General features: G+C 51.6%; 6 protein-coding genes across 6 annotated transcripts; 1 reads left to right on the top strand and 5 right to left on the bottom strand.

Moving 5' to 3' along the window:
- Window positions 1-2,348: 2,348 nt before the first annotated feature.
- H6S33_012507 (uncharacterized protein) lies at window positions 2,349-4,922 on the bottom strand (the record flags this gene model as incomplete). The annotated part of the gene is made up of 5 exons (XM_044843865.1): window positions 2,349-2,582; window positions 2,959-3,446; window positions 3,511-3,733; window positions 3,784-4,741; window positions 4,792-4,922. 5 exons carry the CDS (start codon window positions 4,920-4,922, stop codon window positions 2,349-2,351), a joined length of 2,034 nt encoding a protein of 677 aa, XP_044695156.1.
- Window positions 4,923-7,041: 2,119 nt separating this feature from the next.
- H6S33_012506 (uncharacterized protein) lies at window positions 7,042-7,191 on the top strand (the record flags this gene model as incomplete). Its single annotated transcript, XM_044843864.1, has 1 exon — window positions 7,042-7,191. The coding sequence occupies one exon, from the start codon at window positions 7,042-7,044 to the stop codon at window positions 7,189-7,191; it is 150 nt and encodes a 49-aa protein (XP_044695155.1).
- A 273-nt stretch (window positions 7,192-7,464) lies between these two features.
- H6S33_012505 (uncharacterized protein) lies at window positions 7,465-8,216 on the bottom strand (the record flags this gene model as incomplete). The annotated part of the gene is made up of 3 exons (XM_044843863.1): window positions 7,465-7,725; window positions 7,791-7,885; window positions 7,991-8,216. Coding segments are annotated over 3 exons (582 nt in total), but the record flags the coding sequence as incomplete, so codon positions are not given.
- Window positions 8,217-9,765: 1,549 nt separating this feature from the next.
- H6S33_012504 (uncharacterized protein) lies at window positions 9,766-13,323 on the bottom strand (the record flags this gene model as incomplete). The annotated part of the gene is made up of 1 exon (XM_044843862.1): window positions 9,766-13,323. The coding sequence occupies one exon, from the start codon at window positions 13,321-13,323 to the stop codon at window positions 9,766-9,768; it is 3,558 nt and encodes a 1,185-aa protein (XP_044695153.1).
- A 77-nt stretch (window positions 13,324-13,400) lies between these two features.
- H6S33_012503 (uncharacterized protein) lies at window positions 13,401-15,431 on the bottom strand (the record flags this gene model as incomplete). Its single annotated transcript, XM_044843861.1, has 1 exon — window positions 13,401-15,431. One exon carries the CDS (start codon window positions 15,429-15,431, stop codon window positions 13,401-13,403), a length of 2,031 nt encoding a protein of 676 aa, XP_044695152.1.
- A 1,019-nt stretch (window positions 15,432-16,450) lies between these two features.
- Window positions 16,451-17,110, bottom strand: H6S33_012502 (uncharacterized protein; the record flags this gene model as incomplete). Its single annotated transcript, XM_044843860.1, has 1 exon — window positions 16,451-17,110. A coding segment is annotated over one exon (660 nt), but the record flags the coding sequence as incomplete, so codon positions are not given.
- Window positions 17,111-21,725: the final 4,615 nt, after the last annotated feature.

The following is a 21,725-nucleotide window of genomic DNA, read 5'->3' as shown; positions in this document are numbered from 1 at the left end:
TGATCAATTGAATTGTTGTATTCCTCATACCATCGGATCGCTGCCTCTCCTTCCATCAAGTTGCCTGCATATCGGATCTTGACCTCCTCAGAGGTAAATGACAGGCTCTCAATGGAGAACACATTCTCACATTGCCGGATGAAGGTCTCCACTTGCTCCGCTTTGCCTTGGAACTTTGATGGTGGTGGTGCCTTTGGTTCTCGGGCTCTGGTGGTAGCAGAAGGTGGAGAGGCGGCCGGAGGTCGGTACTGCTGAGACATCATAGCAAACAAATCCTTTTGTTGCTTCTCCAACTTCTTCTTAAGGTATCTCCGCCAGCCTCTTCTATCACCACCTTCTGGTTCCGAGTCTGAGCTGTCAGAACTGTCTGAATCTCCCGGAGCGGGAGCGCGGGCCGCGGGAGGTGGAGGGTTCTGGTTCCCACCGCTTCCTCCCTGTACATTGGCTGGAGGGGGAGCGGCGGCCGCAGCAGGAGGAGCCACAGGTGCTACTGGTGCCGGGTTGCTTGCCAGTGGTGAGGTAGCTGCTGGTTGAGCGGCCCCAGACATGGTGAACCTTCCTGGGTTCCTGGCTAGCGGGCTGGGAGGTCCTCGGCCTGCACCTGGGTAGAGTTCTCCCTCATAGTCAAAGGATCGGTCGGCTAATCCGAGGAATGGGTTTATTCCTGCAAAGCGGCTAGGAGGTAGGGGAGATGCTCCCACCGCTGGCTGCACAATAGGGATAACTCTCCTAGTGGATCGGACCGGAAATGCTGCAAAGGGACTACTCTTCCGCTGCATTGTCCTGGTAGCTGCCCTGGACGAGGACCTGGAGCCTGGATTTGGTGCCGGAGTTCCTGGTCTACCCATCACCAGTCTTCCTTCATCAAGGGCCTTCTGTATCTTGGCAACAAAGTCTGGTGGGGTGGCCGGATTTGTCCACTCAATCTCCATGGCATCGGCATCTAGTTCATCTCTCTCCGCATACTTCCTGAGTTCTTCTTGATCAGAGTTGACCTCCATCTTCATGTACTCAAGAGCTTCTGCCATAAGTGCATTCTGTGCTGCCTGGCGCTCTTGTACAAGGAGCAGGGCCTGACTGCCCCGGGTCAACTGATTCTGCAGGCTGTGCTGGAGGTAGGTCTGAAGCTCTGTGAAGAACTGTTGAAGGGAAACCTCGTCGGTATCCTGCCAGGCAGGCTCACAACCGGGGATGTAGGTCTGTAGAGCGGTCCTGGGCTTCTTAACAAGCTGTGTCTGCCGGGTGGCATCAAGCTGGAGGGGCACCGGCTGCCATTCAATCTGCAGGGGCGCATCCGGAGCTGGGAGGGTGGACATTTTTGTATAGGGGAAGAATAATCTGAAGGTGACTTGAGCCTTAAAGATTATCTGTAACGGGGGTCCTTTCTAAGAGAAATAGAATTATATAGAATAGAGACGGCCGTGCAAGATAGACAATCAGGTTGCAGATTATTCAAAGATACTATCGCTAGAACTCAATAATCTTTAAGGGCTCTGCTACCGATAAGAACTTGGTTTTTTCTTTCTGATGAAGACTGGAGAGAACAGGAATGAAGGGCGAGAATGAACCTGAGTACTTATACTCCGAAGGCTTCTATTCTCTGCTCCTAACTCCTTACTAAGTTCCGGTGGGCCTTCCCTCAGTACCGGAAACAATACCACCGCTACCCCGCTTTTCTCTAAGCGTCAGCAGGTGTTTTCCAATACCCAAGGCAACCACCCTTAGTCAAAGCCTTTGTAACACCTGCAGCCTTGGTTGCCACACACACGAGGACCTGCATGAATGAGCTGCCGCTCAGGTGTAAGCTTAATCATTGCTGTAGAGCTTTCGCTTATTGTAGACTTCCCTAGCATAGTCCCTGCCCTTCGGCGGACTTACAATGCTCAGAGGATGCGGTGGATCACCGGACAATCAGAGCTTCACTCTGGCCGGTCTTCTAGACACTGGCGAGGCATAGACTCGTCAGTCATTGCTCCCATGAATAGATCCCCTTCCTAGCGCCCGGAATGTAGTTACTCTAACAGCTGGTAGCTAACCACACTGCCGGTACTTGCATATCACCGTGCAACTGGCTTCTAACAATAACTCTCAGCATGTAACCGGGCCCTGTGTGTATTCATACACCAGACAGTTGAACTGGCTCCGTTACAGCACCGCACCTCGTGGGTGCGAACCGGAGTTGACTTTAGCGTACAGAGGGTATTGGGGTATCTACTGGCCTTTTCTCTTACTCCCGTATATGCTTGGCATCCCCGTAACAGAAAGACACTTAGAGAAAAGCGGTGTAGCGGTGGTACATCAGCAAAAAATGAAGTCTCGTCTTGTGACGCCTGGGCGCCCCAGACGCCCTAGACGCTCCAGACGACACAAAGCGATTTCTTACCTGCATACCGACACCTGGGTGCCCCGCGACGAGAGCCCTGCGTCTCTTGGGCAACCGACGACGTCGCCAAGGCTAAAGACGAAAACCTTCTCCCATCCCTCAAAGACGTCGTCACGACGTCTAAAGACGAGCTCGTCTTCTGGACATAGGAGGTAGCCCCTCTACCATTATGCTCGCATCTTGGTCTATGGAAGTCGTCCTACGCCCTCGTCACCTCGCCTTTAGTCTAATTACCTACGTCATATTGGCCGACTTATGTCCTCAACCTGCCTATCTCGACCACTACATATCGTCTTTCCGCTCGCACTCTCTGTCTCTTGACAGTTTATATCGTCCTTTTTCACTAATCTGCGCCTTCCGACAGCTATCCCGTCTTTTGGTTCACACTCTTCGTCCTTTCATTCGCACATCTCGTCTTACGGCAACTATATCTCGTCTTTTGGTCTAAACTCTTCGTCTTTCCGTCCCTTGATTCTACGTTTGAATTTTCTTTAGGTGATACTGTCTATTGATTCATTGTCTTTTGACGCCCCTCGCTCTAGCTAGTTCGTCTATTTAGGTGAGAGCTATCTGACCCTTTGTACTTTGCTCCTGCGCGGTCTCCCTCTTCGTCTTCTGACCACTTCTCCCGAGCGCTCTTCTCCGCCCTGCGTCATACTGACATCTCTCTCTACGTCGTTTTCAATATTTACATTAATCCCGGTAATTGTTCCAATAGTCTCATCTATCTGGCTTTCTGCATCGACTACGTAGTCCCCGACTGTAGGTGGAGTGACATTGCCCTCCTCCCCATCGTCATCGTCAAACGGCGGGTCGCCTGCCTCGTCGGACCCCATATCGTCGTCGTCAGTCTCCGTACTGAGCTTGGATCGGAGACCCTCCAAAAAGCTGCCTACTCCAGGGTCAATAATTGCCTCCCTGCTCTCCGTAGCGGTAATCCTGCAGCAGTTTGTCCTCTTAATCCGTTTCAATATCTCGTGTCGAATCCCCTTCAGTACTAGATTTGACGTCTCATCGTCGGGGAAGGACCTCTTCAATGTGCGCATGTGCCTCTCGAAAATTACTAGCACCACCGTCAATAATGATGCCCGTCGATAACCTGACCAGATGAAAGACGGGGTGCTCACCGCCGCAATAGTCCTTATTGAAGACACCATTCTTCCAGTTGCTGCCTCCAATTACGTGGACTCTCAGCGCATGGTAAAGTACAGTAGAAACCAGGCAGATAAAAGACGGGTTGATACAACTCTCAAATTCCGGATGGTTGACGGCAATCCCACGATTGGTCTTATAGTAGACGTAGACGATAAAACGCGGTATTTGAGGTGCGGCGAAATGCCACTCCGCGGGCTAAAGACGTTAGTACCAAATCTGTGCCCCTGGACGAACAGTGGATATACCTCGTAATGAGTGGGATCACAATTGAAACGGTCATCTGTCAGGAGGTAATCGACACGGGCTTTTGCTTGCTCGCCGGTCATGCCGGCTAGGCCGTAATATAACGCGATTACCGCCTTTGCCTTCTCCATCATGTGTGAACGAGTCCGTTGATGATAAAACCTCACCTGCCCGGACACGCCGGTCGACAACTCCGCTGGAAAGTCGGTTCCCGCCCTGGCAAAATCCCATGAATTTCTGACCATGGATGCCAATTCCAATACCGAGGGCATCGGGTTTTTGAATAGTGTCTCTTTGGTGAGATGCCACCCAGCTTTTTCGATTAGAGTCCTCAGCTCAATGTCGAATTGCCCTAAGCTACGATGTCGGAGAGCTCTGGTTTTGTTGGGATCGGTAGGGTCTACCGGCGCTAGTAGATTTTGTGACGACGACTCTCCAGAATACCCACCGCCGCTGCCACTAGCATAATCTGTACTCCTGACGACTTCGGAAGGGGCTCTTATCGACGCCGGTCTAGAAAGCTCAGAAAGTTGACGACGGGCTTCGGGGCGGGTCCCCCCCGACGATGTTCTAATAGACTCAGAATCTTGATGACCGGAGTGAGTATGTGTCTGACTAGTTCGGGCGTTTCGACGGGTAGGAGACCTATTACCACGCCCGGGGGAGGCATAAAAAGTTTCATGCGGCTGGTTCGCGTCAGATTCTCTATTTCGTGCGGCCGACGGTAACGTATCCCTCGACGAGGATTGCTGAAATTGAGACTCCTGGGGTGGTAGGCTTGAGAGTGGCGGGCTCGTAGGTTGTCGGGCATTGACTCTCCCGTCTTTTGTCAAATACATCTCGCCATGAAGCTGTAAATCAATCTGTGAAGCTCTTTCTGATGGGTCCCCGTATTCGGAGACATCGTCTTCAGACTCCGTTTCTTGTCCTCGCGCCTGTGACGATCTCGTAGGCAATCGTCTGGCTGAGTCATGTGGAAAGGTGCTTGGAATCTCTTGTGAAGATCGTACATGTCTTTGGGTGGTCGGTCGTCTGTCCCTGCTAAACGACCTGGTGTTCCGACGGGAGGAAGTTTCTCTGTAGGTGTTTTGCGAGGGCCGGAGGAGTTAGACAAATGAAACTGACTCTCTCGCTGAGGCATTGTCAAGGATGTCTGTCGGTAGGATGGGCAGTGCAACGTACCAACTTTATAAGAGAGTTTTGGGAAGGGGGAGTGGGGAGATGACTCGGAGGGCAACTTCTGCCGCGATGTCATTGATCCGTACACGGACCAATAGCTAGAGGCAAACGACGCTAGGAGATATGTCCCGCGATTTGTTGCGAGCTCCTGGAATCCAAGGTTTAGCCTAAATATGTCCACCATAATACAGATTCACGCCGTTCCACTAAATCGTGTGCGGGTAGTCGAGGGCGGTCAAGTCAAAACCCTCTCAAGTCCGAGTCTGGCGTCCCCAGCAAGCTCGTCTTCTAGAAGCTCGTCTCCTGGAAGGGTGACTGGCAGGCAGCGGTCATTCCGACCGATAGTTTCATTCCCGCATCACCCTGTCCGGGCTCGTCTTGGTAGAAGCTCGTCTCCTGGAAGAGTGACTGGCAGGCAGCGGTCATTCCGACCGATAGTTTCATTCCCGCATCACTCTGTCCGGGCTCGACTGCTTAATGGCATGGGTATACAGCTTTTCGAACGGAGTCGTCCCATCCCCCCGACGCAATACCCTTGGTATTTCGTGATCCGTCGGTTTCAGTCGCGTGACTAACGCTGGCGTCCCAGCAAGCTCGCCTTCCCAGAGGGTGGGCAATGGCAGGAGACGAAAAAGGCTTCGATCCCGCACCCTTCCTGTCCGGGCTTTACTGCTTTTTGGCATGGGTATTACACAGCTAATCAAACGGTCCACGCGACTAGAGTCATATGGGCTAAACGAGCAACAAAGATTGTTTACTCGCCTTCTGGTCAGATTACTGAGGTCTGATTCGAAACGTACACCGACCGATAGATATAGGCCAACGACGCGAAGACAAATGACGGACATTCAGTCGCCATGCTAGTAGAAAACCTAAAATCCAAGGGTTAGCCTCAACTCCACCATAATACAGATTCACGCCGTTTCACTAAATCGTATGCGGGTAGTCGAGGGCGGTCAAGTCAAAACCCTCTCAAGTCCGAGTTGGCGTCCCCAGCAAGCTCGCGTTCCCGGAGGGTGGGCAATGGCAGGAGACGAAAAAGGCTTCGATTCCGCACCCTTCCTGTCCGGGCTTTACTGCTATTTGTGTTCCATCGATCCAGTCCGTTTACTAGAGTCGTCATAGGCCAAGCGAGCAACAGAGATTGTGTACTCGCCTTCAGATTGGATAGAGGAGAGGAGATGAGGTCGGACGCGACTTGGATTGTCAGATGACTAAGCACTTGCTTGGCGTCGGCTACGTCTTTTTGCTCAACATACTCATCACTGTATTGTATTCGGTCGAGTGACGCTCCTAATAACAGTATACTACTAATGATCAGACGAATCTATAACGACCCCAACCAGCATCGAAAGACCTAACTCACCTCACATGCTGCGCCAAAAGACCCTAACAGATATCACTAACCCTAAACCAAAAGGACCCCCGTCAAATAACCCGAAAGAGATAAGACTAACCCCCAAAAGACCCAATAAAGATAAGACTAACCCCAAAAGACCCAAAATAGATAAGACTAACCCCCAAAAGACCCAATAAAGATAAGACTAACCCCAAAAGACCAAAATAGATAAGACTAATCCCAAAAGATGACCAGGACAACTGTCAAACCACCCAAAACAGATAGACCAAACATATCGCAACAACCGCCAAAGAGGCTAAAAAATAACGCCATAAAAGATAGGCCGACAAAAAGACAAGAACCACAACCGTCAAAAGCTAAAGGTTGCGACTAGGGTCAGAAAACTCACGAGCAGGTGACTGGAGCGTGCAACCTACTATCAACCAGTGCTACTCGAAACGAAGTTTCTTTCGAGTCGCAGGATGAGAGACGGAAGTCCAGCCCTTCGCAGGGATGTCGGGGAGGTTCATCAGCAAACCCGCAACCTCCGCCAGATGCTCTGGACGCTCGAGGCGCCCAGGGCGCTCGGTAGACAAACTGCTTCTCCAGAGAAGCAGCAGAGCGTTCCTGGCGCTCCCTGGCGCTTAGCATTCCGCCCTGGCGCGCACTAGGCTACTCGCGCGCCCTGGCGCGCACTAGCCCTCCCAATGCGCCCCGACAGTGATACGCTTACCCCGACGCAATGCTCTCTCGCCTGACGCTCTCCCGACGGAATGTTCTCTCGCCTGAGACTACTACCTATCTCCTGGACGCTCCTGGAGCTCTCGCGACGCCTCAGGAAGCGTTTTGTCCGCTCCTGAACCTCTCTGACGACTCCTGGGCATATCACTAATGCTTCTGGAGCACTCCCGACTGCTCCAGCGGCGCCCGACGCACCGCATTTTACCTTTCAGCGCCATGTTTTTACCAGGCATACTACTCTTTGCTTTAGTAGGCACTGCTTTGCAGAGCATCCAAAACCGTGATTCTATTACTAAATACTAACACTACAAGCGTCTTGAAATCGCCAATCGAATATAATACAGGTATATAGGTATCTCTCCAAAGCACTCGCCGCTGCTCTCCAAAGCACTCGCCATTGCGCTCCAAAGCACTCGCCGGTGCCCTACAGATCCTTTTCCTCCTCCCCTCCCTCGGGATCCTCATCTTCATCCTCCTCGCCTTCCTCTTCCGCTTCAATGCCCCGAAGTTGAGCCTGAACCACCTCTTCCTGGCCGCCACCGTTGTCGGAGATATCCCCTGGAGCACTCGGGGGTGCTCTCCGAGCATTCCGGAATGCCGCAAGATCCGCCGCTAACGCTTCGTCGTCCTCGCTAAATCCATCTTCCGGTATCACCTCAATAGTGATACCCTTCTTCTCTCGTATCTATCAAGGTTAGCCTCCGTATGCAGAAGAGCGCTCCGCCATTGTAGCACCCATCTATAGCATACCTTCTCCCGGAGGTTATCCTTGATCACCTCCAACGTTGCCTCCTGATTCTGCCTACTCCTCCCCTTCCATGTGTTGCTCATCCTATTGAACGTTTCTACTCGTGTGCAATGTCAGCGCGCGAATCCACTATAGCTCTGGGAGCATCTGTTACTGCTCTCAAAGCACTCGCTATAGCTGTAAGGGGATCAGGGATGCTTACTGACAACACTCTCATTCTGTGACTGGAAATGGTCAGGCTTCACGTATGTTCCCGTTGACCATGCCCGAATGCCATGCCAAATTGCAGTGGATATCAGGCAAATAAATGTAGGGGTAATCCGCTCTAGGAACTCGGGGTCTTTTACCCCTCGCATCCTGACCCCATCAAAGTATTTATAGTACAATATGTCGATAATCTCTGGCGCAAGAAACCGTAGACGGTAGGTCTAGTATCTGTTAGCAGCGTTCGCGAGTGCTCTCCAAGCATTCCGGGTGTCCGGGTGCTCTCCGAGCATTGACACCCGAGTGCTCTCTGGTCATTGACACCCGAGTGCTCTCTTAGCACCCCCGGGTGCTCTCTAGGGATTGATCATACCTCGTAATGCTGCGCAGGGCTCAAGAAGCGATCATTCTTTAAAAGATACTCTACTTGAGCAGCCCTCGCCTCAGGACTCGAGAGCTTTCCAAGCCCATAGATGGTCGAATCCGCCAGGCGCCCTTTAACCTCGTGCATCAAGTGCGAACGGACTCGGGAGTGTAGACTTCTGACCTATCGTTGTCAATTACGCTTCCAGAGCACTCGTCAACGTTTCAAGGGCATTCACCTGTTTGATAACGACCTCGTCCAGATCTACCGCACATCCCACCCTGCGACTGGCAGCTGCTGTGAGGGATGCGTACCAGACCGCAAGAGTACACTACGCAGAGCTCAGAGTTCGGCTAACAGCTACAAAGGTAGAAATCTCCAAGGTCTCTTCAGTCAACGTCGAGTATGATTCTCCTTGATCCGATACGGGCCCCGCGAGCTACGTTATCAACAAAGATTCACTAGAGTTAGCGTATGATGTCCGACCGTCTTCGACGTAATAGTTCAGGTAGAGTTCGAAGTCACGATAGAGTAAAGTAATTCAGAAAGTATAGTCAAATAAAGTTGTAACTCGCGTATCAACGATTTATATTGTTAAGACTCTGATTTCGCCGATGATGGTTTGGCTAGTCAGTGAATGACACAGTATTTATATCCCTCGCTTATGTCTCGAGGACCCAGTCTACTAATAATACAGAATACACTCGGGGCATGCCCGAGACCCTGAAAAACAACCAAGAACATTTAACTCCTAAGTCCGTAACCCAAACTCCTAAATCCGCTGAAACCCCTCAACCTATTTATCCACTCTAATGCACGTTTCCCTGTTGATATTTCTTCTCCATCGGCCGTCTGGTGGATAATCGTCAGCGTCGGCTATTCGGAGGTCTCGGACGGCAAGGCTACCTACTCAGGCCTCTTCCCACATCGCTTTCCCACATAGCAGAGTCCTCTCATGCCCACAGGTACCGCCGATAGGTACTCGGCCGGCTGGCAGCTTGCGCCGATTCACTCCGAGCGGTCCGATCTTCGATCCGATTGATTCCAGCTGTCCCTCATATATCCACCGGTACCAAAACACTCCCCTCCGGCGGTTTGACGCTCCGGGGGTTATTATTGGGGTCGAAAACGTGTTTTTTTTATAACTCTGGGTTTTTTGGTCGTAATTTGGTCGCACCACACTCCGCGAGTGTGGTCAAGAGTTGACATTAGCGTACAGAGGGTATTGGGGTATCTACTAGCCTTTTCTCTCACTCCCGTAAATGCTTGGCATGCCCGTAACAGCTTACCCCCCTTCCAGGGTGTCACGTCTCGGGACATCTTCTGACAGACTATGGTTCCAGTAAACCTGCTCCACATATCACCCGCGGTGTCTGTGGAGGGGAAGGACTTAGCCCCGTAGGGTACCTCTATAGTCTCAGGCGTTGGTCCTTCACGGCCTTGGGGTTCCTTCGATGGAAGTCGCGGACAAGGTCAAGTACTTCCTTATCCATAGCGTCCATGACTTGATACGTACAGTCACTCATCGAATAGCCCCGCCATTTCACCAGGTATTCCACTAATCCTCTTCTGCTTTTCCGGCTCCCCACGATACTTTCCACTTCGTACAGCACCTCTCCTTCCTTATCGACCTCTTCGGGAGTTGGGGGACGTTGTTCTCGGCCTGGGATACTGCTCTGTCGATACCGTTCCAAGAGTTCAATATGGAACACATTATGGATTTTGACTTGTGGCGGCAGTTCCAGTTCGCAGGCTCGTTTCCCGGCTAGTCGGATGATTTTGAACGGGCCGAGTTTCTTGTGATCGAGTTTCTTAGTGGAACGACGTGTCTTGATATTGGTCGCATTGAGCATAACCATGTCTCCCACCTTGAAGTTAGGCGGTTCGTCCCTTTTTCGATCATAGTATTTCCCCATCTTCTCCCTGGTGTCTGTTAAGCGAGCGAGAGCAGAATCATGAACCCCTCGGATGAAGTGAGCGTACAGATCGCTAGTTGGGTTGACCACTTCGGCTTCTGTCGGCCAGTTGGTTCTTGGGTTATAACCGTAATTGGTATAAAACGGAGATTGACCCGTGGCGGTGGTAACCGAGTTGTTGTAAGCATACTCCGCCAACGGGAGTAGCTCTGCCCAATCATCTTGCTCGTAGTTGCAGAACGCTCGTAAGTAATGCTCGAGGGTTTGGTTGACACGCTCTGTTTGTCCATCGGTCTGAGGGTGGAAAGCCGTACTCATTCTTATCCTCACGTCCAATAATTCCATAAGGGATGCCCAAAAGCTTGAAGTAAACTTGGCGTCCCTGTCGGAAACTATATCAAGAGGCAGCCCATGGAGTCGCCAGATTTGACCGAGGAATATCTTCGCTAAATCCTGCGCAGTCGTTTCTGCTACTAGGGGAATAAAGTGCGACATCTTCGAGAACCTATCGACTACTACCCAAATTTGGTTGTATCCCTTCGATTCCGGTAACTGCACGACGAAGTCCATTGATATCGATTGCCAGACGGAATGTGGTGTGGACAATGGTAGAAGCGCACCGTACTTCTTATGGCGGCTGGGTTTGTTGCGCTGGCACTCGTCACATGACCGAACGTAATCATCAATCCACTCGTTCATTTTTGGCCAATAGAAGTTACGTGTGATGAGTTCCAAAGTTTTGTCTTGTCCAAAGTGTCCCGCCACCTTCGAATCGTGTTCTGACTGTGCAATTCGGATCTTAATGCGGTCGTCTGCCGGAATGTAGAGTCGGTTCTTATAGAAGAGTAGCCCGTCTTTTTCGGCAATATCCTTCGATTCCCCCAGCTTCTCCCCTTGCTCAACTCTCTCTTTCATTCCTACCCATGTCGGGTCTCCCGATGCCGCCTGCCTGACATAATCCAGAAAATTCTTAGACCAGTCAATCACCCCCTTGGAGGCAAGCGACACCGCTGATACCACGAACTCTTCCTCCGCCAACTGTCCGGGCTTAAAGAACCTGTCTATCGGCTGTTTCCCAAGCGTGCCTCCCCCTTCAGGACGGTACTCCGGCCGTCGCGATAGTGCATCTGCCTTCCCATTTTTGGTTCCCGGGCGGTAAATAATCTTAAAGTCAAATTCCGCCAAAGATTCAGCCCACCTTGCCTGTCGTCGATTAAGAACCTTGGTTGTTGAGAAATATTCCAAGTTCTTGTGATCCGTATAGACGAGAACCGTTCGGCTAGGTCCTTCGAGGTAGTGACGCCATTGCTTGAAGGCTGACACAATTCCTAGCATCTCCTTATCCCAGACGTCGTAGTTGAGTTCCGCTGGGTTAAGTTTTCGAGAATAAAAGGCAACAGGGTGAGTCTTTCCGTCAATAACCTGGGATAGAATTGCGGCGATAGCAAAATCACTTGCGTCCGTTTCCACGATAGTCTGGCGATCTGGAGAGAAGTGTACCAAGATCGGCGCAGACGTAAATAGGGTTTTGAGTTTTTCGAAGGCTGCTTGGGCCGTCATAGACCAGACAAAGTTCTTAGCATCACCCCTGAGACAATCGGTAATGGGTTTACAGACCCCTGAGAAATTGTGGATAAACCTTCTGTAGAAGTTGGCAAAGCCCATGAAGATCTGTACTTCCTTAACGCTACGCGGAGCTTGCCAATTCGTAACAGACATAACCTTATCCAGTGCCATGGTGACGCCTGCTGGGGCAAGGATGTATCCGAGGAACTCGATTTCAGTGAGCTCGAAGAACGATTTCTTCGGGTTGGCGACCAGGTTGTATTTTTGTAGCCTACTAAGGACTTTGCCGACCAGCTCCCTGTGTTCCTCTCGAGACTTGCTATATATTAGGATATCATCAAGGTATACTACTACACCTTGATCCAAAAATTCCCTCAGCGCATCATTCATCATATTCTGGAAGGTCGCTGGCGCATTTGCCAGCCCAAAAGGCATGACGAGGTACTCAAAATGCCCGTACCGCGTACGGAATGCTGTCTTCCACTCGTCGCCATCTTTGATCCTGATGAGGTTGTAACCTTCCTTCAGGTCAATCTTCGAGAAGATAACCGCGCCTGCCACTCGATCTCGTAGTTCGTCCATAAGTGGTAACGGATACCTGTTCTTAATGGACACGCGGTTAAGTCCACGGTAGTCAACGCAAAGTCGTAGACTACCGTCCTTCTTCTTCACAAATAGAATTGGGGCTCCTGCCGGGGATTTGCTCGGCCTAATCTTTCCCAATCGCAACATTTTATCCAGGTACTCCCGAAGCACCTTCAGCTCGACTTCGGATAGGGAGTAGACGGGTCCCCATGGTGGCTGTTTCCCTGGTTCAAGGTCTATCGCATGGTCGTAAGATCGATGCGGTGGTAATTTATCTGCTTCCGACGGTAGGAAGACTTTAAGGAACCCATGGAGCCAAGAGGGAAGAGTTTCGCGGAGGTTGACCGATTCATCTTCCAAAAGACAAATGCTACCGATGAATTGGGCCTCCGGATCGTCCAATACACCCTCGTCCATCTCTATTTGAGGTTCCTTGTCAGTGAAGCATCGACTCTTGCAGTTCTCACCATCGTAGGAGACTTCCCCATTTGACCCTATAACCGGCTTGTGTTCTTTCAACCACCAGTTCGGTAGTATTGCATCGATGCCAACCGGGAGAGGGGCGATCTCAAATGACAACTGTGTTTGATGCCCCCTTGACATTATAATTAATGGTTGTGTAAAGGCGTGTCCCGTGCCCTTCATAACTTCTCCCGTAAATCCAAATACCCGGGCCGGGACGTCTCGTTTCACCTTCGGGACCTCAAAACTATCAACAAAAACAGCAGACAAAACAGGACCAGTTGCACCAGTATCCAACAACACCCTACAAGGTAAACATTTTTCCGCAAAACAAAGGAACTGATTAACGATAGGTCGAGGACCATGAATAGGTTCCTCCAAAATTTTCTGTTTTTTCTCCGGTTGGGACGCTCTCCCTTCCTGCCTTTTTCTTTTCATATTTTTTTTGTTGTTTTCCGTCAGTGATAACATAGCAATCTGGGGATACTCCTGACCTGACTCATCAGAGTCCCCTTTTAAAAATCCTCGTCGAAATCCATTTCAGATTCCGATCCGCGTTCTCGCACAAACGCTTGCCCACTGGTGTACTCCGCAGCAGCCGTCGCAGCCGGCTTCTTAGCACGGTGCCTCATTCGCTTTCTCTGGGGTTGGGGTTCCGGTGGTTCCATATCGTGGTCGCCATCGTCATCGCGGGTACGCTTTCGGGAGAAAGAGGAGATAGATGCACTGCTGTTAGCATCTGAACGACACCACTTCCAAAGATGACCCTTTCGGCCACATCGCACACAGGCTCCATCGGTCTTTCGCTGTTCTCGGACCGGCTGTGGAACTCCTTTGGTGGCTTCGTCGTAGTCGTGGTATATTGGCTTATTCCCCGACTTGTTCTTGCTGGTGCTCTTCTTATCTTGCCCTTTCTCTTTCTCCTCGGTCTGAGCCCTCCCCTTGATCTTAAACCCCTTCTCCTTTTGCCGCGAGTTCCCACCATTATTCGTTTCCCTTCCTCTCGACTCCGCTTTCCCCAACATCTTCATTTGCTCTTGATAGGCCTCATGAGCCTTACCGGCTCGTTCCAACTGTTGGATGTACTCGGAGTCGTCCTCGGTTGGATCGAAGCGTGAGTGGCGCTCCCGGATTTCATTTGGTAGTCCTTGGAGCAAGGCGGCGCGATAGGATGCTCCTTTCATCTGAGCATGCTGGTTCATGATCTCCATTCTTGTCAGGTAGTCTCCGATGTTAGCAGAGTACTTAAACTGCTGCATCTTCATCGCGTTTTCCATAGCCTCCTGAGTACTTAAGAAGCGTTTCCTAATCTCCTGACGGAACCGAGTCCAAGTGGCGTAGTCCGCGGCTGCCGGTCCTAACATCTTGGTCTCGATGTATTCCATGAACCATTCCTTTGCCAACCCACACGTATACGTTCCAGCGAACAGTACCTTGTTCCTGTCCGTTCGGAACTTCTTGGGCTTCTGCTCAAAGTAGATCTCGCATTCCATGAGCCAATGCCGCAGGTTATGCTTCCTGGCATTATCGAACTCAAAGGGTATTTTGGCAAGCGAATCTACCATATCGTCGTCTTCAGGCGGCGCCGAATTCCGGTTCCCGCCTCGGTTCCTTCTCCAATTCTTCCGACCGTGCGACCATTCACTGTTATCGTCGTCATCGTCGTCGGAAGGTTCTGGGTCTCCTCCAACGTTTCCTCTCGGTGGGTTTTGTGGAGGTTGATTCCCACCATTCCCGCCAACTGGAGCAGCTCCCACCGGTCCTCTGCCATTATTGCCCTGCACTGGGCCGGCATCCTCCGGTTGCCTGCCTCCATTCCCTCCTACTGGACCAGCATTTCCTCCTACTGGGCCAGCATTTTCGGGTTTCTTGCCATTGCCAACAGGAACCGTTCGGGGTGCATTAGGATCTAAGGGAGCACTTGCCACGGAAGGTGCTACTGACAGATGTTGTCGCAGTAGTTCCTCCATCTCGGCTATCCGTTGGTTTCTTTCCGCATCGGACCGCTTGAATTCCGCAAACCAAGCTCGTTGCTCCCCTTTTTCCTGCTCTCGCTCTTCTCTTACCATCCTCAGTTGTCGCTCCGCCTCCTGTAACTGGTTCTGGGTTTGCAGATGACTTTGCTCCAGAACCTTGTGGTCGGCGGCTCGTGCAGCTTCATGTACTTGTTGGACACTGGAGACGAGTTCAAAGAGCGATTCCAGATGTTGTTTTTGGGCAATGGCTTCTTGTCGTACCTTCTTGTCCAGGATTTGCCCACTCCCTTGGACTTGTTCCTGGAGGTTTTGTAGCTGCTGCCAAACGGCCTGTCCAGCTGCATCAAGATACCTCATTTGTGCCTCATGGGTATCCAAAAACTCCTGCATGTTCCTCACGAACTGGGCTTGAGCAGAGCGTTTACTCGATTGCCTAGTTTGTGTGGAGGGTCCTCCCGTAAGTAGGGGGTCTGGGCTAGCAGCCCTTGATATCACCATAGAATCTTCTCCTCCGGCCTCCTCAGTTACGGCCGAGGTGTCTATGAAGTAATTATCCCTTCGGGTAGTCATTGTGATAGGGGATAACGATGATAGTTCTTCTTTTCGAGGTGACTTCGTTACTCCAAGTGAACTTGTGAGTAACAATATACTGTGAGGGATGCGTACCAGACCGCAAGAGTACACTACGCAGAGCTCAGAGTTCGGCTAACAGCTACAAAGGTAGAAGTCTCCAAGGTCTCTTCAGTCAACGTCGAGTATGATTCTCCTTGATCCGATACGGGCCCCGCGAGCTACATTATCAACAAAGATTCACTAGAGTTAGCGTATGATGTTCGACCGTCTTCGACGTAATAGTTCAGGTAGAGTTCGAAGTCACGATAGAGTAAAGTAATTCAGAAAGTATAGTCAAATAAAGTTGTAACTCGCGTATCAACGATTTATATTGTTAAGACTCTGATTTCGCCGATGATGGTTTGGCTAGTCAGTGAATGACACAGTATTTATATCCCTCGCTTATGTCTCGAGGACCCAGTCTACTAATAATACAGAATACACTCGGGGCATGCCCGAGACCCTGAAAAACAACCAAGAACATTTAACTCCTAAGTCCGTAACCCAAACTCCTAAATCCGCTGAAACCCCTCAACCTATTTATCCACTCTAATGCACGTTTCCCTGTTGATATTTCTTCTCCATCGGCCGTCTGGTGGATAATCGTCAGCGTCGGCTATTCGGAGGTCTCGGACAGCAAGGCTACCTACTCAGGCCTCTTCCCACATCGCTTTCCCACATAGCAGAGTCCTCTCATGCCCACAGGTACCGCCGATAGGTACTCGGCCGGCTGGCAGCTTGCGCCGATTCACTCCGAGCGGTCCGATCTTCGATCCGATTGATTCCAGCTGTCCCTCATATATCCACCGGTACCAAAACACTCCCCTCCGGCGGTTTGACGCTCCGGGGGTTATTATTGGGGTCGAAAACGTGTTTTTTTTATAACTCTGGGTTTTTTGGTCGTAATTTGGTCGCACCACACTCCGCGAGTGTGGTCAAGAGTTGACATTAGCGTACAGAGGGTATTGGGGTATCTACTAGCCTTTTCTCTCACTCCCGTAAATGCTTGGCATGCCCGTAACAGCTGCCCACATGTTCACTACCAGTACCGAAAGCCTCGCTGCAGGTGGAAAAGGCTCATGTAGAAGAGTGTGGTCCCCGATTAGCGTGCTGCACTCCTTCTCAATCCTCTGAGCCTGCATTGAGAGAACGTTTGCACTCCTCGAGCTAGGTAACAAGGATCTCTGAGATAGGTTGCTCGCATGAATGTTAACAGTGCTCTCAAAGCGGTCGTCAGTGCTATCGGGAATACTACTAACCTCGCTTTCTGCTATAGGAGCATTTCCTTCCCTAATAGACGACGAAAGCTGTGCAATATCGTAGACTCTTGGTTGCGCTTCTGGTAAATATACCTGAGGGCTTGAGGGAATCCGGGGACTGCTCATAGAGCTCTCGCCAACGCCCTCAAAAGGCGGGGAGGAACGATAGGGGCGGTAAGTAGGTGAGGACTCCCCGTATCGAGAGCGCAATGAGGAAAGATCGATATGGCGCGTCGAAGAGCTGTAATCATGATAATAAACAGGTTCAGAAGGCCTAGACTGTGTGGGTATTGGCGGTGCTCTCTGGGATGCATTCTGGCTGGGTGCCGAAGTGGGAGCTGCTCTCCGTACTACCTTTGCACCCGGACGTGCTCCCCTCTAAATCGTTAGCGTTTTGTCCTTAACATTAATGGGTGGGATGGAGTCGAACCTGTACCACATCCACCGACACGTCGGAGGAAGCAATAACCTCCGCTACCGCTCCGGTTGGTCTCCTCCGAGCATTGCCCAGTGCTCTGGCAGTAGTCGGCTGCACTGTACGAGGCCTCTTCCCCGTACTCTGGGATCTCTGCTGAGTGGAGGCTTGAGGTTCTTCCGACTCCTCCGGGTCGTCCAGGTTCTCCTCAGAGCTCTCCTGGGCGTTCTCTGGGGAGTCATCATACTCCGAGTGGCTGGTATCGGCGGTTTCCTCCACCTCTGGCACATCCTCCTGATGCTCCTGCACTTCAACGCTGTCAGTATTGCCATCGGGGAGATGGAATTCTACCCTTCTAGGGCTGCTTCTTCCAGTGGATGTGTCGGTAGAACACAGAAGCCCTTTACGCGCTATTGGGGCGGTTGTCGACTGACTACTCCGAGTGCGGGCTGGCAGTGGAGTCAATGGTCGGCAAGGTATCTCAGACTCGTCAGTCAGTAAATCTTCATGTTCTTCAGGTCGTCTTGGGAGTCGTGGGCGCTTTGGGGCAAGAGGTGCTGAACCGGAGGAGCGCTTGGTGGGAGCCATTCTGATGGCTAGCAGGAATATCCTCAGTGCTCTAGGAGCACTCGCGGTATCTTTGATTAGAAATCAATTCTTGGCGAGAAAATTTGCGCCGCTAATCAAGAAGAATTTGCACGGCTAATCCTCCTACGGCAGGGATCCGCTCAACCGCATCATTTGTAATCACTCGTTTTACTGCACTTTGCACTTTCTGAAGCAATACCGAGTGCTCTGAGAGCAATCTAGGAGTTTGACTCGACTCTGAAATAAAAGCAATGCAATTACGACACGGAATAATCTAATCTAATCTAATCTCATCTAATCTCATCTAATCTCATCTAATACGACAAAACACATCCATTGATATATGCTCGCAAGACAAAGGAAATCCAAAACATCAAATCGTACAGCACCTCCATCTCAGTAGCACTCGCGAGTGCTCAGAGAGCACTCCATACTGCTATTCAAAAACCCATCAATTCATATATGCTCGCAAGACAAAGGAAATCCAAAACATAAAATCGTACCGCACCTCCTCCATCTCAGTAGCAGTCGCGAGTGCTCAGAGAGCAATCTGTACAGCTTTTCAAAGGTTAGTAGTGAGAAATCCGCAGGAAGAGTGGTGAGAGACTATACCAAAGGAGACTAATGATGCCCACCACCATCACCACCACCACCGCCTCCACCGCCTCCAGCTGGCCCACCACCTCCACCACCACCACCACCACCGCCTCCACCACCGCCTCCAGAAGGTCCACCACCACCACCACCACCACCACCGCCCGGAGGTCCGCCCGGAGGAGGAGGAGGAGGAGGAGGAGGAGGAGGAGGAGGAGGAGGAGGTCCGCCCGGAGGAGGATTACCACCACCACCACCACCACCACCGCCGCCCGGAGGAGGATTACCACCACCACCACCACCACCACCACCACCGCCCGGAGGAGGATTGCCACCACCACCACCACCACCACCACCGCCTCCAGCAGCAGCCGCGAGTGCGTCAGCAGCTCTCTTGGCTGCTATCCCGGCAGGCGTCCAGATTACTCCCTGTGCAAAGTTTGCGTCAGCAACCCCTACACCCAGAGGATACTTCCTCAGGTATTTGGGGTCTAAGTCGTCGATAGCATCCTGCTGTCTATCGCGACGTCTAACAAGAGTCTGGATTAGCCTTTGATTACTGGCATCAGTTCTGGGCAAATATACCCTCAGTCCTTTAGCATTTATGCGGTGATTTCCCTCCTCGTAATCAGAGTCCTCTGCTGGAATATCGATCGTGGTGTAATCGTCTTCCTCGATATGAGGGAATGCTCGTGTCAGCGGCGGTGTTTCAGCACCACCCAAATTAGCACCCGCGCCCGCTCTGTGGAGTACCGCCAGTATCCTCCGAGGCCTGCCAACGCTATTCTTCAACCAACCCTCGACCTCTTCCGAATCAGTGATCTGCACCTCCATCGGCCGAACAGGAGGATTGGATGCCGGTGGAACGTTATCGAGTGCTCCCCAGATACTCCTGATTGCTCTGCCGGGTGGGGTGTGCTTCAGGATCAAATTGCAGAACCCTGGAAACGTTATCTTGGTCAGAACTCCAATGAACGAATTCTGATTTCGTCGATGGTTCCAGTCATAGATAGGGGGCGGGGCAACCCTGGAGAATGCTCCTAGAGCATCCGGGTCTACCACCGTAACCATTATGGAAGGTCTATCGAGATCTGCGGACACTGGGTCCCGTTTACGCTTCTTAGAGCGTTGGGCGGGCAGACCACCGTCCTCATCATCATCGCTATCGTCAGCAACTTCTTTATACTCGCGATTTCCCTGCCCCCTCGATAGCTTTTCCTTCTGCCCAACATCACCGATGAGCCACTTCAAAGCGTCCGCGAGTGCTCTGCGGGTTGCGGAATCGCCTCCGTTCCACATAGGCAGGAAACCACGGAGAGGGCGTATGTTCAACACATGGAGGCATAGAGCATCGAACGCTGCTGCTCCGGAAACGGTTTTGTTGACCCAACCGGTGTTCTGCATCTCCGCTTTGAGGCTGTTGCGGATGTTAGTGTACAATTTAGGGAGGTTGATCAAACCTAAAGCCATCTTTGCTTTGTTTGCCTCAGTCATTCTGCCGGGGTATCGGGCTTGAGAGATTGGGGATGATGCTTCTGGAGCACTGGCGTATGTTACCTGAGCACGCGAGGGAGTTTCTGGGGCACGATCTCTGCGGCTTTGCCTCTGCTCTGCCGGTGGAGGGGAACTAGGTATTGGTAGCCGACGGCGACGTCGGGATTGAGAGCTCTGTGAAGCACTGGCGACTGCTTCTGGAGCAGGGGCACCAACTGGGAGTACGGTTCTACGGACAGGGGCCGACGGTTGTGGCGGCGAGCTGCCCAATTCTGGGGAAGTGCTGGAGACTCGTTGAAGTGCTCGTCCTCCTTGGGGTTTTGGGCCTGCTGCTGGGCCTGCTGCTGTCCCTGCTGCTGGTCGCTTTGCGGAGTGTGTTGCTGGGCCTGCTGGGCCTGCTGCTGTGCCTGCTGCGGAACGTTCGCTGTCGGACTCGGCTTCAGATTGCACTGATTCCCACTCTTTTGGGAAGAGTCTCGAGTGCCGAGTGGGCGGTGACGAGTGCTGAGGGGGCGGTGACGAGTGCTGTCGGGAGCTTGAAACCACTCGGGGATGCTTCCGGGAAGACGACGACTGCGGCGGGGGTGTCTCTTCTATCTCTTCTGGGATAGGCTGGAGGCTTTTCTGCTCTTTGCGAGACGAGGAAGGGGAGGACTTCTCGTTCTTCTTCTGCTCCTTCTTCTTCTCCTTCTTCTCCTTCTTCTTCTCCTTCTTCTTCTCCTTCCTTTCCTTCCTTCGGCGTTTTTTGCTATCTGATTCGTCGGTGTCTGGATCGCGATCTCGCTTCTTCTGTGAGCGCTCTGGAGTGCCCTGAGGGGAGGATGAAGGCTATAGTGAATATGTGATGAGTATGGTTCTGAAAGCAATAGGATTAAGGAGGATATACCATCTTATATATGATCGCTAGGTGTGCAGCTTGAAAGCTTGAACTTGAAACGAAACTTGAAACTTCAAGTTGAAGCCTAAACTTGAAACGTGAGCTGAATGCGCTTTCAAGAGGTATCTTGAAAGCTTAGATAGCAGGGAGGGGCTTGAAGTGATAGGTAGCGCTGGAAGATGGTTAGGAAGCTCTCACGATCTGGAAGGAGGAGAAGGGTGCTCTTATACCGAATACAATCAGCTATTCCAGGGCTCATCATGCTTCCGAGAGCACCCCCGTGTGCTATACGAGCATCCTCGGGTGCTGTACGAGCATCCTCGGGTGCTGTACGAGCACCCCCGGGCGCTCCCACCAGTGCTGCATATGGTGCTCCAAGCCGTGCTGAATGTTTGCTCCAATACATGACGTAGATCAATGCTCTAGGCGCACTCGAAGATTCTACTCTGGAGGTTTGATTCAATTGAATGACGTAGATGAATGCTCTAGGCGTACTCGGGAATGCTCTGACGGTAGTACCAACAGTGGTGTCGATTGGATTCCTATGTTGGGTTGGTGTTTGTGTTCTTGTTGGTGTCGGGGCTCTGTGCGCTATGAAGCTGAGTCGGAGAGTGTGTATCCTCTGAGCGCATATCCGATATTAGTATCGAATTTGGCGGTGAGAATGGTCTCTCCATGATCTGAATAGCATCCGCGAGTGCTCAGAGAGAGAGAGCGAATGCTGAGAGGGTAGAACGGAGCATCGTTGGCGGCATGATTGTGGTGATTGTTGTTTCTTCTCGTTGTATGCTTGTGTTTGTGTTTGCATTATTCCGTTGGAGATGTATGACGTCAAAATCAGCCTCGCTATGGTGGAGGTGCGAGCGCAAGGCTCACAATCACTTGGCGAGCGCTCTGCAGCGAGCACTCTGTAGAGCACTCTGCACAACCGCTTGGCGGCGAGAGCCTCATTGGATGACAAATCGTTCGTAGAGCACTCTGCACCGCCTGCAGGAAAGAGCCTCCGCCTTGGCAGACTGCAAATT

The sequence above is a fragment of the Morchella sextelata genome, assembly GCF_020137385.1.
Source record: "Morchella sextelata strain SCLS chromosome Unknown scls_8, whole genome shotgun sequence".
Classification (NCBI taxonomy): domain Eukaryota; kingdom Fungi; phylum Ascomycota; class Pezizomycetes; order Pezizales; family Morchellaceae; genus Morchella; species Morchella sextelata.
Note: the sequence above shows the minus strand (reverse complement) of the source record. Positions and strands in the feature narration are given on the sequence as shown.